Raw genomic sequence first — 12,855 nt, forward strand, 5'->3', positions numbered from 1 at the left:
TCTTAAAAGAGGCGGCGTACCCATTCCTACAGGAACTCAGTTTGGATCCTTTTACGTCTCATCATGTCCGTTGATTCAGCGAAAGTGGGCCATTTATGCGTCCTTGTACATGGGTAAGGACTAGTCCTGTGACGTGCCGTCCAATCTGGCCTCTATACTTCCCCTTCCCGGAGACATTTGTTTCACGTCGAGTAGGAAATAGACCTCGAAGCTAATTGTTGGGTTTCCGTAGGCTTTGGGGAAACCCCTCGCATCTTGATTATCTGGCTGCGGCCTTGAAAGAGCGACATGGTGATGAGCTTCACACACTATGTCCCAGCGGAAACAGCGGGAACAACACATACGATGGGGTTGATGTCCTCGGAGAGCGCGTCGTGCAAGAAATCGAAGCCGCCTTACAAAACCTCGAGGCCGACGGCCATGTGATCAAGAAAATCAGCCTCATCGGGTATTCCCTTGGTGGTCTCGTGGCACGCTATGCAATTGGCATTCTCCAAGCCAACGGCTGGCTCGATAAGCTGGAGCCAGTGAATTTTACCACATTCGCATCGCCGCATGTGGGTGCACGAACACCACTCAAGGGCTTTGCGAGCAGTGTTTGGAATGGTGTCGGTCCGAGTATGATCTCTGCGTCTGGCCAACAGATGTTCATGGTGGACTCCTTCCGTGATACCGGGCGACCCCTATTCAGCGTGATGGCCGACCGAGAGAGCGTCTTCATCCAAGGATTGAAGAGGTTTCCGAATCGCAGCCTCTATGCAAACGTCGTCAACGACCGCATCACTTCATTTTTCTCAACTGCGATTTCCAAAACTGATCCCTTCCAAGACCTGGATAACCTCAACATCAATTATGTGGAGGGTTATGAGCGGGTCATTATTAATTGCGACCAATGGCTTCTTCCTCAAAAGACGTCTGACTTTAAGACCTCCCCTTGGAAAACCCCTGTTGCCTACGCACGTCAGATGCCCCTTTTTCTTTTAGCGATGTTTATTCTTCCTCCTGCCTTGACAGCATTTGTTGTCCACGCTGCCATTCAAACAGTGCGCAGCCGCAAGAGGATCCGGCTACATGGCGAGGGCCAACTCGGTGCCCTTTTCAAGAAGTACCGAGTGCCCTTACTAGTGAAGGATGCTCAACATGCGATGGAAGAAGTCCTTGAAAATGTCAACGCAACCCAAGAACCTGCCTATCTCTCCAGCACAGACGACGATGATTCTGATGTTGAGGATGCTGCTACTCCTTTGAATGAAAACAACCTCGACTTATTAGGCACTGCTAAGCAGCAGCCTTCCGCCGATGGTGACACAATTGCCCATCCACCCAAGCTTGCATTAACTCCTGAACAATTCGAGATCATCGACTCCCTCAACGGTGTAGGATTCCACAAATATCCAGTGTACATCCACACCCACCACCATAGCCATGCTGCTATCGTTGTTCGCATTCAAAAAGATTCATTCTGGGAGGGCAAGATAGTCGTCAAGCATTGGCTTGACAACGAGTTCAAGGCTTGATGTCAAGCAAAGATAATACTCTAATGATTGTGGCGTTTTAGCGAATATCTTTTGTGTTGTTCTTATCATCTTTCTGGGAGTTCTTGCGTCGGACAATGTACAATACCACCATACTATTAGACTTACATGAATTCATTTTGGATGCAACCGTCAATCAACTCATTACTACGGGTAAAAGTCTATACTTCGATCTATAGTGCTGCGGGCACATCGTAAGATATTCGCGTGATCCCCTTTTGCCGACTGATCTTGCGGATCGTCACAGACCCCACTTGACCACTGGTTTCGACATGGGTGCCTCCACAAGGGTTATGATCAAGACCGCCGATGCTAACAATACGAACAGGGCCATCGCCCACCTTCGCGCGCTCGTCAACCTGTGTGCCAGGTTCCAGCCAGGAGATGAGGACCGGCAGATCCTTCTGCACCAACTCATCCACTTTAGCCTGCAATAAAGGCTTGCTGTCATTATAGAGTAAACCCTCATACTCCAGAGACGCTTCTTTCGGGAAGTGGTTGGCCTTGACCTCTTTCATCTCCGGCATAAGAACCTCCATTGCCACCCCAAGGATATGGCCTCCGGTGTGAAGCCGGGAGTGGTAATCGCGTTTAGCACTGTCGACTTTTTGCACGACAGCCTGGCCTTCGGTGAAAGCAGTGTTACTTGCCACGGACTTTCCGAAATGAAGGATCCTCCCATCAGGAGCTTTGCGGACAAGAGATACAGTGAACCCAGGCTCCTGGTCTACAGCGCCGATGGTGCCGGTGTCGCTTGGCTGACCGCCTCCTTGCGCATACAGAATTGTCTGGCGGGTCGTCATAGCTGCATACTCCGGGTCGACATTCTTGGCAAGGCTTTGGTCATCTTCGGAGAGGGAAGCAATTGGCTGGTAGGATACAACCTCGGTTGTCAGCGTCCTCAGAGATGCGTCATGCAGGTACACTGCTTCTGTGGGCATAACCTATGTCAACTTAGCCAATGATCCTATGCCTCATGTAAGTGAGCTGATCTCACCATCCTGCCGGCTGCGCTAGCACCGTTTACTAGACTATGTCCTTTTGTTTCGAGAGACGAATCCTTTATATCGAGTCCCGCACCGTGTGGGTCGCGATGTCAATTTTAGGGCGGATGTTAGTGCCTTGATCGTCAGGCAGATGGTGTCTTCGAGATTGCTCCGCCTTAGTGGTCCCTCTCGATCTTGGGAGGCTGCTCTGTTCGATTATAGGATTAGCTTCGAATGCTCAGGTACCAGTAACGGTCCGACCAATACCGGTAGCTCCATAGTGTGGGTAGTCAAAAGCCACTGGTAAGAGGTGCAGCGTTTTCATCACTTGATTGAGGCTCCATTCCGGATAAAACATTCCGGGTATTATGACATGAAGCCGGATACAATGAGCTGCTCTGTGCGTAATATCCTTTAGTTACGGGATCCATGTATGTATTTCGTCGAGTATTCTCCGTAGTCCAGTTCCAGAATCCGCCACTCCGTGAATTGCGTGCATCATTCCCAGTCCGTAGGTTGGGCCTCGGGTCTCCAACAACTTTCTCGTGAATTCAACGTGGCTGATGATAGGCCAAAAATGACTCAACTTTGGATTAGTGGGGTATTCCGAGGCACATGGCTTTCCTTAACATCATACGAAAAATCGATTTGCAGCAGAACCGGGAATGAAATGAGTGACGTCATTAGCATAAGCGCCTCTCGCCATGCAATCCAGGCCACAATGCTTGCAAGCTTGAGGCTAATGAACCCCCTGTTCTTCTCATTGGATGAAGGAACTACCGGTGGCTGTTCACTTTCCCCTCTTTTGCCTAGTCAATCTAATAAAAGCCTTCGAAGGCACCGGGATACTGAGAGCCTTAGTTCTATTCGGTGATGAGTAAGAGTGGAGCCCCAACGTCATTTTCAAGAGAGACCCATCGCAAGGACACTAGTACCATGTCACCCTCGTGAGCGCGCACGGCGATTCATCGTATCGAGACACTAGTATACGGTCGAATCGAGCGAGCGAACCAGGCCGATGGACGCGGGCTTGATGATATCAGCGCTCTCTCGGTGAGCATTACTGCATTTCAAAAACCTGTAGAAGGCCCCCTACCTCGGATTCTTGATGCGTTGGAAGGTAGGGGTGGGTTCGCACTTCTTATCACTAAGAGAATTCATAGCGAATCTGTTGCGTTCTGCGGCAGTACAGTATGCCTAGGCCCACTGATAGCCAGGGGCCTCGCGAACATTGAACCAGACCCATGACGAAGGTCGGTGGGTCCAAATTTCTTGATCATACAGTCCCCGCAAACAGAGATAGGAGAAGTATATTACTTATATGGCTCTTGCTTCGCTCGTTTTCGCAGGGCTTCATTGACAGACTTTGAACACTTTATTTTTACCCTCCCAAAAAGTTTTTACGAGCCTACAACGAACTTTCTACTCACTTTATACCCCGGATCCACCACTTCTTCGCATCCACAATGCCAGGTGTTGACTCAGAGTCATTTAGGGCTAGTAGACTTCGCAGACTCTCAAGTCTCGATGCGACAGCCAAAAAGTATGGCCACTTACATATGGCCCTGCCACCACGGTCTCTGAATAGACCGACAAAGGATCTTCCTTTGGACTCGCCTATCCACCTGGCCGACCCTCTCTTGGACCAAGGGCTGGCCTCTACCGGAGGGATGGCCAACGGAGAAGTCCCTTTGGCGACACCCTCAATCGGCACCACCAGCGAGGACTTCGCTCTTGCTTTCGATATCGACGGCGTGCTCATACGTGGCGGCACTGCCATCCCTGAAGCGATCGAAGCCATGAAATATATCAACGGCGAAAACCCCTATGGAATCCGAGTGTGAGTCTCCACCACGCTATCTAAACCCACCCCCGCCGAAGTCACACCCACTGACCGTAATCTCTCCAGACCCTATATCTTCCTCACCAACGGAGGCGGCAAAAGCGAACAGGAGCGCTGCGACGACCTGAGCCGCCAGCTCCAATCCAATGTCGTCCCGGGCCAATTCATCTGCGGCCACACGCCCATGCGCGAGATGGCGGAGAAGTACAACACCGTCCTCGTGATCGGCGGCGAAGGCGAAAAGTGCCGCATCGTCGCCGAAGCCTACGGCTTCAAGAACGTCATCACCCCCGGCGACATCATCAAGACGAAGCCCGACACCGCGCCCTTCCGCAAACTGACCGAGGAAGAATGGAACAACTCGCGCACGCTGGACCTGGAGAACCTGCAGATCGAGGCAGTGTTCGTCTTCGCCGACAGCCGCGACTGGGCGAGCGATCAGCAGATCATCCTCGACGTGCTGATGACGAAGGAGGGCCGCCTGGGCCACCGCTCGGAGGTGTTTAACGAGGGCCCGCCGCTGTACTTCTCGCATAACGACGTTGTCTGGTCGACGTCGCACGAGTACACGCGGATCGGCATGGGGGCGTTGCGGGCGTCTGTCGAGGCCCTCTATAAGGCTGTGACGGGAGTGGAGTTGAATACGTTTGCGTTTGGGAAGCCGCAGATTGGGACGTTCCAGTTTGCGACGCGGTTCTTGCAGCAGTGGCGCAGCGTGTCCCATGGAATTGACAAGCCGCCCGCAACCGTATATTTCTTCGGTGACACGCCCGAATCGGATATCCGGGGCACGAATGAGTACAACAAGGTTGCCGAGAACGAGTGGTTCTCTGTCTTGGTGAAGACGGGTGTCTATCAGAGTGGTACCCCCAGCTATCGGCCGAACCATATCTGCGAGAATATACTCGAGGGCGTCAAATTTGCCATCGAGCGCGAGCATCGGAAGACGAAGGAGCGGGGCTCTCTTGCTGGCACCGAAAAAAAGCAAAATGAAGAAAATCAGCCCGATGGGGCTGAGGCTCAGGCGTAATTTGTCCAGCTGCTTGACTTTCGCTGCTCCTTTCGGTCACCCTGATTACCCTGATGACATCATGAATCTGGCGATTGCTCTTTTTTTCCCTTTAGAATTTTGATGTGTCATAGATCTAGAAAAAAAAACAGAGGTATTAATGAATAGAGATTATGATGATATTTGTATAATACCATTCTCCTTAACTTTGGAGGGTCAACGTGGCATGGCGAAAAACCTCGAAAGATTTCAGGGATGGTGAAGACGAGCGTTACGCAGTGAGACAGTACATTCTGGCGACGGGTCAACATGTACTTGGGGCCTTGGTCTAAATGGGATGACATTCGACTGAAGCTCACTTCAGCCAGTCAATCGAAAGGTAGCCGGATCGATACCGGCAGGCCCCATTTTTTTTTCTTTATTTTTTTATTTTTTCCGACCCCACCATCCCGGAATAATTGTATCGACAACTTGAGGATCGATGATTCTACATACCTCCAAGGCGAGGTCGTTATCAATTGCGTCGTTTGTTACTGGGGCTGAGACTGGAGAGGACTGAAGAGTGTGTTGCAGGTGACTTCAACATACCAAGTCTTTGCATCATCTCCTTCCTACGCTGATTCCGCTTCTCTCCGTACTGCCATTATCAGTAGCTACAATTCAAGTTATGCAATTATGCCTTTGTCGTTTCTAACCGTGAAAATTTCTACGCTGGGCTAGCAACTTGATAGTGAGCCACAGAAGGCGGAGTCAGTTGAACTTCCACATCCCGCTCTCGGGGAATAATGTAAAGCATAATATCAGGGGAATATATACTCCCGACCCACTGAGTTTTGACATCTTGTGCCATTCGAGAAACAAACCATTGCCGAAACGCCCATCATCCTGAAACATGCCCTTTCCACTACCGATCGAAGCAAACGCCGCACCAATACTCAGAAAACAATCATTCCCAACTATCAGCTACAACCCGACCAAGTGAAACAACGACATCAATCTCATCCGTCAACGCATAATTCTTAAAAATGACAAGTCTCGAAACCGGGGTAACTAGCTCACCTTGGAATCGTTCGCCTGCCCCGCTGGGTTCGGGACAGACAGCTGTTGATGTGCCCTCTCTCTCTTCACATTTGATCTCGACGTGGACAGCATTGGGCAAGTCTGATGCGCGCTCAGTCGGCCCGCTGCCCGTGAGCCTAAGCGCTCCAAACCGACAAGGGGCTCGCATCTCGGGGGGCGAGACGGCGAGTACCGACGTGCGAATTTCGAAAGGTAGAGTTGGAGCGTCGCTGACGGTACGGTTGGGCCTGTCTACTATGCCGTGGAGGGTTGAGTCGTACACGGGGACGTGGAGTGCGGGTGGAAGACTCAGAGTCTGAGCAGCTTGAGAGCTTCTGCTGCGGTTATTAGGATCGGCTTCGCTATTGCTGCGAGAGAAAGGGTTGAACAATACTGTTGATGACACTGGTTGACTGCGAGGAGGCGGAGCTTGAGACTGCTGGGTTGGAGGGATGTAATGGTGGAAGTTCAGAGAGATGGGTTGCTGCTCGAACTGTTCGCCTCGTAGGGCCAGATGAGAAGGACTTGCAGATGGGGGCAGCATCGAATTGTGCGCTCGACTGACAGTGCCAGCACTGGATGAAATGTAGTTATTGTTGATTGGGGGCCTTGGTTGCATTGATATACTCGAGGCCTGCCCAGCTTGGGCCTGAGCTACAGGGACAGAATAACCCGAAGACGAGAGCTGAGGTGGATGGTGTGGATGCTGCTGGGACAAAGCCAGTGAATCCGAGTTATTTCCACCGATGCCGGTGAAGATGCAGGGGATCATATGAGGAGGAACACCGTAATTCGTTGCGTCTCTCAGCATCGCGTGCTCGATCTTGCGTTGCTCCAGACGAAGTGTCTCTTGACGGGTCTTCTCCTCTTGCTGGGCTCGACGATCTTCCTCGGACTTGGCCTGGAGCCAAGTCTGCAAGGCGCCATCATGGGTTGATGCGGGGGGAGGGGGAAGCGAAGAGCGCCCTGAAGGTGTCATGGCTGGAAGAGCTCTGAAGGAATCCAATGGGGGAAGACTTCGACTAGAAGACTCCATTAAAACACGGCCAGTGCTTCGAAGACACGCTGGACCCTGACAATGACCACGCGGATGGGCTATCTAGACGAGCGAGCGGGTTATCGGGGGTCTTTCTGCGCCGGTTTAGATATTAGCATACCCTGCATATGTAATAGAATGTTTAACGGAATACCTGTTTCACAATCAACGCAACCACTGCTCGCGCGTACCAACCAGGAGAGGGTGAAGCCTACGAGGCAACCCTATCTTTCCTAAAAAGGAAAGCAACTGCTCCTTCAGAATCGCGTCCGATCTTGCCCAGTAGAATCAGTCAAGGCTGACTCAGCTAGGCCCCGGGGGCCTAGCATGTAGAGCTGGTGGAGTTGGGGCGAGCGAGAAACCAAAGACCGAGGGGAAAGAAGAGTGTGAGGAGATAATGTATGGGAGGGGAGGGAGGGGAGAAGGCGACGAGGTGACAACAAGAATTCGAGTGTGTGAGGGCGCGTCCAAATGGTTAAAGACTGCTCAATTAGCGCAACGATCGATGCGTCAAGTTACGATGGGGAAGCTGGCTGATCACGATATTTTACGTGAAACGAGCAGAACAGAAAGAAAAGACTACCTAGGGAAATAAAGGGAGGACGGAAGAAGACATGGGGGGAAGCCTGCGATCCAGCTGAAGCAACATGCATCAGATATGGAGAAGAATGAAGTCAGGACTGTAAAGTACTTCAGCAGCTTTTACCCCCCCCCCCCCAGTGGGCTGCGCTAAATCAGCAAGGCAAAATGCCCACTATGGAAAATGGGTCGCCATTTACAGCGTATATCGCATGGGAATGGAAATGGGGATTGGATGAGGCTCTGAAGGGAAAAGGGGTCGATGGGAAGGGGTTGGGTGCAGGGGATTGGTGTCTACGACGGCTGCAAAGAACACAGAAGAAGGAAGTCCGTGGTCAGCTCGCCAGCTCAGTGGGCCAAAGAATAGCCTTGGTAGCGTAAATCCACTCCAAAACGAGAACAAAACAAGAAAGACGGGCAATCGACAGGGGTTACAGGGCACAGGATCCAATAAGAGGCCCTCGCCCTCCAAGATCCAAAAAATTGATCTTTCAGCTCACACGTAGCTTCAAATAATCCCTGCCAACTTACCCTCGTCATTCCAGATTGGGAAAAACAGGTGTAGACGTGCATAAATACCGCTGGGCGGCCTCGCTTAACTCGATCTGCAGATCCGAATATCATTCAGTCTCAGCTCCCGCGCCGCTCAAGGTCTGGAGGCCTGACTCGGAGGAACCGAGCAAATTTGCAAAAAGTGCACTTACGTTACAGATCTGCCAGCCTCGTCCTCGAAGAAGAGGAACTGTGTCTATGCTGTCTATTTCCGGCTAAGAATTGACCCTGCAACAAGACCTACGCTCTTGAGAGAGAATAGCATACGGATGATTACCATACCCACAGAAACTCGCCGCTTGGGAAGGGTCTCATGAATACATCTTCCACTATACATTACTGACTGTTTTTCTGTGCGGGCGATGTAGAGCAATTAAATGACAAGCCTGCGTTGTCCGCCATCCCCGACACTTCAAAGCACCTACACCGAGACGAGCAAGAAGAGTGAAGTACATGGTTTAAGGTGGACCAACCTCCTAGAAGCCTTGATTATATGTCGTGTCCGCGGTCAAACCGACTAAGAACCTCCGCTGGAACGGTGGGGATATACTTGCGGGCCCGCTCACGGTTCGTACCGCCGAGGCCCGCGCCATAACTAATGAGCATGTCTGTACTGGTGGGCAGGGAGAAGGGGAGGAAGAGCGTTGGGTCGAGGAAGACGCTGTTGGGACGGTCCTCTTTGGCCGTGGCGATCATCATACTGGTCGGTCTTGATGATGTTGTGTTAGACTCGGGGGAAGTTGGACCCGGGTTTGGGGTAGCCGAGGTATTCGATGCCTGTGGATCATCTTTGGTGGGCGTTTCTGGGCGGACGGGGGTGTCCTTGTCTGGCACCGGCGGGGGCCCATTGGCCTGGTCTTTCTCGGCTTGGATCCTTTGCTGTTCTCGGAATAATAGGTCCGGGTCACGCTGGACGTCGAGAAGGAATTTCATGGCTTGCTTGGTGAGGCCCTTCTCGCCGACTTCAGGTCGGTATGATTTCACTGCGTGGAGGAGTTGAATGGGGACGAGTTGTTGGAGTTGAAGTAAGGTTGTCACCAGTGACTCGTGGTCATCCCCGAGGGAGGAAAAGCATTGCAGCCATTGGAGTAATTGGATAACGGGGGCTAGATGACGGCGAGCCGCGTCCACGGTGCTCTCCCCGGTACTCGTCATTGATCCATTATCATAATGTTCTGGGTGCCGGTTGTTGGTCCGAGCCCAGTCTTCCAAAGTAGACACGTTCATGCGGATCTGCATAGCTTTGGTCCGCGCCAAATAGCGTTTTGTGGTCATAATTCGATTGAAGATCTCGGCGCTAAGCCAGTAGAAGAGCTGGGAGAGGATTTGGGTAGTGATCACAGAATGTACGTCATAAAGATCTAGCACAAAGAGGGTGGATGAGAGTAGGGATGTGATGTTTCGCGGAGAGATCTGTGCTCGGCGCCGGGGCGATGGGGGTCGGAATCTTTTCTCTGCAGGCTCTGGAGCGTCGGTCTTCTTCTTTTTGAAAATCTTCCACTCGTTCTGGAATGCGATGTCTTCTAACCCCGGGATAGTTTCATGGTCCAGTATGGCGGCATCCAGGACTTTGTTCATCCGTCTCTCGGCGTCGCGAATGATCAGAACAAAGATTTCATTAATCAATTCCGCTAGATGAAGCTGGAATTCCACTGTTGACTCTGCCAATCCAGGATCTTTCTTCAAATAGTGCAGCAACAGCGTTGCATTGGAAAGCCAGAATGCTTGCATGGTCATATCCCACTGATACCTTTCGACAACATCATTGATCTTTTCAGTGGCTGAAGTGAGAAGCGTTGCGAGTAATTCGGGACTGGCGTGATAGTGGGCATAGCGCGCGCTGAGGAAGAGGAGATTGGCTGGCACAGGCTTCTGAGTGGGAGATCGCTGAGGTGTCATATTGGTGATAATAATGTCCAAAATATGCTCTAGTTCATGGTCTTGGAACACGAACATCTGGTCATTCAGACACTTATCCCATACAAATTCTTGCTGATCTTCTTCAAGGTCTTCATCTGATGGCTATTGAGGAAATATATTAGCTTTTTGTACGGCCCCGGCTATCATGAAATACCATGTAACTCACTTCGAACTTCTCGTCCAGCCCGAGGCTAGACAAGTCAACCTCCAGATTGATGGCACTCTCTTCCATCATCATACGCCGCTTCATTTCGCTCTCCGCAAGTTCCTCTTCAAATCTCCCATGTGCCAATCCAGCATCATAGAAGTCATCCTCGATAGCACTAGGCCCAAAATTGTAACCATTCTCATGCAGAAACTCCGACATCTCACTCCCAGGCTGCGCAAAATCGAATGCCGTCCCGCCTGACGATGACTTAATATCCGGCGACGCGCCATGATCGAGCAGGATCTTCGCAATCGCCTTATGTCGGTTCGTCATAGCCCACATCAATGCGCTCCACTGATTCCGATCTTGTTGGTCGACAAAGGCACCGGCATCCAACAGCGCAGAAACCACTTCCTGGTGTCCCTGTAAGACCTTGTCAGCCTCTAGTTCTTGAAAATTCAAACACCCCCTTCGCACCTCAGGGAATTCCAAGAGCGTATCCCTTTCAGCGGATCCGATTGATGGGAGGGGGCCGAGGGAGGGGGTAAGACTCGGGACGGGGACCACCCACGAAACAACTAGCATAGATCAAAGGCACGGTGCCTTCCTCATCCTTCATGTTGACATCAACGTAGCTCTTCGCAGGCCCATCAACCAACTTGCGGATGCGCTCGACATCTCCATTACTCGCCGCCATGTTCAGACTCTTTTGTAGAATATCCCGCTTTTCAACCTCGGTCAGTTTTTCGTCGTTCGCGATGCTCTCCTCGTCTGCGCTCAGCGAGTCTACCTCCCGGTGCGCCGCCTGTGCAGCCAGCATCTCCATCAGCCGGGCATCGCTGTCTTCCAGGTCGCGGCCGTACTGGGCGCGGAGGTCCGTTTCGGGATCGTGCGAGTGGTCATCGAGGGTCAGACTGAAGGAAAGCGGTTTGGCGGCGACGGGGGTAGTGAGGAATTGAGATTGGCCTGCTCCGGTGTAAGTGATCGGTAGGATTTAGCATTTAGCGGATTGCAGAGACACAGCCCCAGAGGAGAGGGCTTTCCGTTTCCTTGCTAAGGTGACCCTAGCGGCTACGGCTCTCAGGATCCAGATCTTCGGGGCTAAGGCTTACCCTGCCACGCATCGTACATCTCAGTCTCTTGGAAGATGGGAACAGAACGGCGGTCATCGAGGGATTTGGGCAAGTCATCGGGGAGTTCTTGCTTCTTAACTGAGTCCGCAGGGCTGGGGCTGGCTTCCGGATCAAGGTCCTCTGAAGCCCCGCGCCGCGGCTCGGTGGTGTCCATGATGGCGGGCCTGCAGTCGAGGGGACCGAAGGCGGGGCATTCAATGGACCAGCTGGTGATAAAGCCCTGAGGGAGAAACTGGGAGATAGAGGAGCCTGCCTCGGAATTGGGGGTTGTCGGTGGGTTGAGAATGGGAGCGAAACGGGGATCGGGCTGAAATCCAAGTCGGTGGATTCGGAGTCGATCAACACTGCTGAGGCAGCTCGTGTGTTATGACGCAGTTTCCTCGCCCACTCTACTTGAATCCATACTATGCGGTTTGATCAACTATAGGCTAGTGTATAAAGAGGTTCGGGGTATCTTTGTATCTTTTATTTTGGAATTTTATGAAACAAAGGGCGCTTTGGTGGAACTTTTGCCCATATGTATGACGGCCATTTACCCCCGTGTCCCCGTGGACATCTCCGGAATCCCTTCTGTATGCCAATGCTCGCTTTAAACGCAAAATAATCAAAAGAAAGTCAAGAATATAAACAAATGCAAGTATTGATACAAATGTATAAACAGAGAAGCAAATCTCTGTAGCAACAAGGGGGGTATGTGTAGTGTAAAATCAGATCAAACAATAGAAAGAAATATCATGAAGGGGTAGGAGGATTTGGTAAATGAGAAAAAGATTATTACTCGAGCTGGCGACTGCGAGCTTGAATCTCATCCTCGGAAAGTGACGCGACCCAAAGGCACCTTTCAATGATCCCTTGAACGGGCTCGAATCGGTACTTGGTGCTTGCATCGATCAGGCGAAGGAGACTCTTAACAATGCGGGCGGCCGTGCGATAGCGTTCGAAGTTGACAAGCAGGCTACCCTCATTGCCAATAACCTGGGCTGGTTTTTGGGCATTATAAGTTAAATCATGGACGTAGAGGCCTGCAGAATAATGATGAGCGGTCGCTGACGGGG

At 51.6% G+C, this 12,855-nt stretch overlaps 6 protein-coding genes across 6 annotated transcripts; 3 read left to right on the forward strand and 3 right to left on the reverse strand.

The window, feature by feature from the left end:
- Positions 1-63: 63 nt before the first annotated feature.
- Positions 64-1,517, forward strand: N7468_004795 (lipase ROG1 family protein; the record flags this gene model as incomplete). Its single annotated transcript, XM_058474092.1, has 2 exons — positions 64-113; positions 233-1,517. The coding sequence occupies 2 exons, from the start codon at positions 64-66 to the stop codon at positions 1,515-1,517; spliced, it is 1,335 nt and encodes a 444-aa protein (XP_058333095.1).
- Positions 1,518-1,708: 191 nt separating this feature from the next.
- On the reverse strand, positions 1,709-2,476 carry N7468_004796 (putative alanine--tRNA ligase; the record flags this gene model as incomplete). Its single annotated transcript, XM_058474093.1, has 1 exon — positions 1,709-2,476. One exon carries the CDS (start codon positions 2,474-2,476, stop codon positions 1,709-1,711), a length of 768 nt encoding a protein of 255 aa, XP_058333096.1.
- Positions 2,477-3,987: 1,511 nt separating this feature from the next.
- On the forward strand, positions 3,988-5,394 carry N7468_004797 (phosphatidyl synthase; the record flags this gene model as incomplete). Its single annotated transcript, XM_058474094.1, has 2 exons — positions 3,988-4,361; positions 4,431-5,394. The coding sequence occupies 2 exons, from the start codon at positions 3,988-3,990 to the stop codon at positions 5,392-5,394; spliced, it is 1,338 nt and encodes a 445-aa protein (XP_058333097.1).
- Positions 5,395-6,319: 925 nt separating this feature from the next.
- N7468_004798 (uncharacterized protein) lies at positions 6,320-7,468 on the reverse strand (the record flags this gene model as incomplete). Its single annotated transcript, XM_058474095.1, has 1 exon — positions 6,320-7,468. The coding sequence occupies one exon, from the start codon at positions 7,466-7,468 to the stop codon at positions 6,320-6,322; it is 1,149 nt and encodes a 382-aa protein (XP_058333098.1).
- Positions 7,469-8,215: 747 nt separating this feature from the next.
- Positions 8,216-8,428, forward strand: N7468_004799 (uncharacterized protein; the record flags this gene model as incomplete). The annotated part of the gene is made up of 1 exon (XM_058474096.1): positions 8,216-8,428. The coding sequence occupies one exon, from the start codon at positions 8,216-8,218 to the stop codon at positions 8,426-8,428; it is 213 nt and encodes a 70-aa protein (XP_058333099.1).
- A 660-nt stretch (positions 8,429-9,088) lies between these two features.
- On the reverse strand, positions 9,089-11,954 carry N7468_004800 (uncharacterized protein; the record flags this gene model as incomplete). Its single annotated transcript, XM_058474097.1, has 4 exons — positions 9,089-10,614; positions 10,682-11,090; positions 11,239-11,636; positions 11,780-11,954. The coding sequence occupies 4 exons, from the start codon at positions 11,952-11,954 to the stop codon at positions 9,089-9,091; spliced, it is 2,508 nt and encodes an 835-aa protein (XP_058333100.1).
- Between the last annotated feature and the right edge of the window lie 901 nt (positions 11,955-12,855).

This window comes from Penicillium chermesinum, assembly GCF_028974085.1.
Source record: "Penicillium chermesinum strain IBT 19713 chromosome Unknown utg000003l:1.0-5111272.0:1.0-5115320.0, whole genome shotgun sequence".
NCBI classification, from domain to species: Eukaryota; Fungi; Ascomycota; class Eurotiomycetes; order Eurotiales; family Aspergillaceae; genus Penicillium; species Penicillium chermesinum.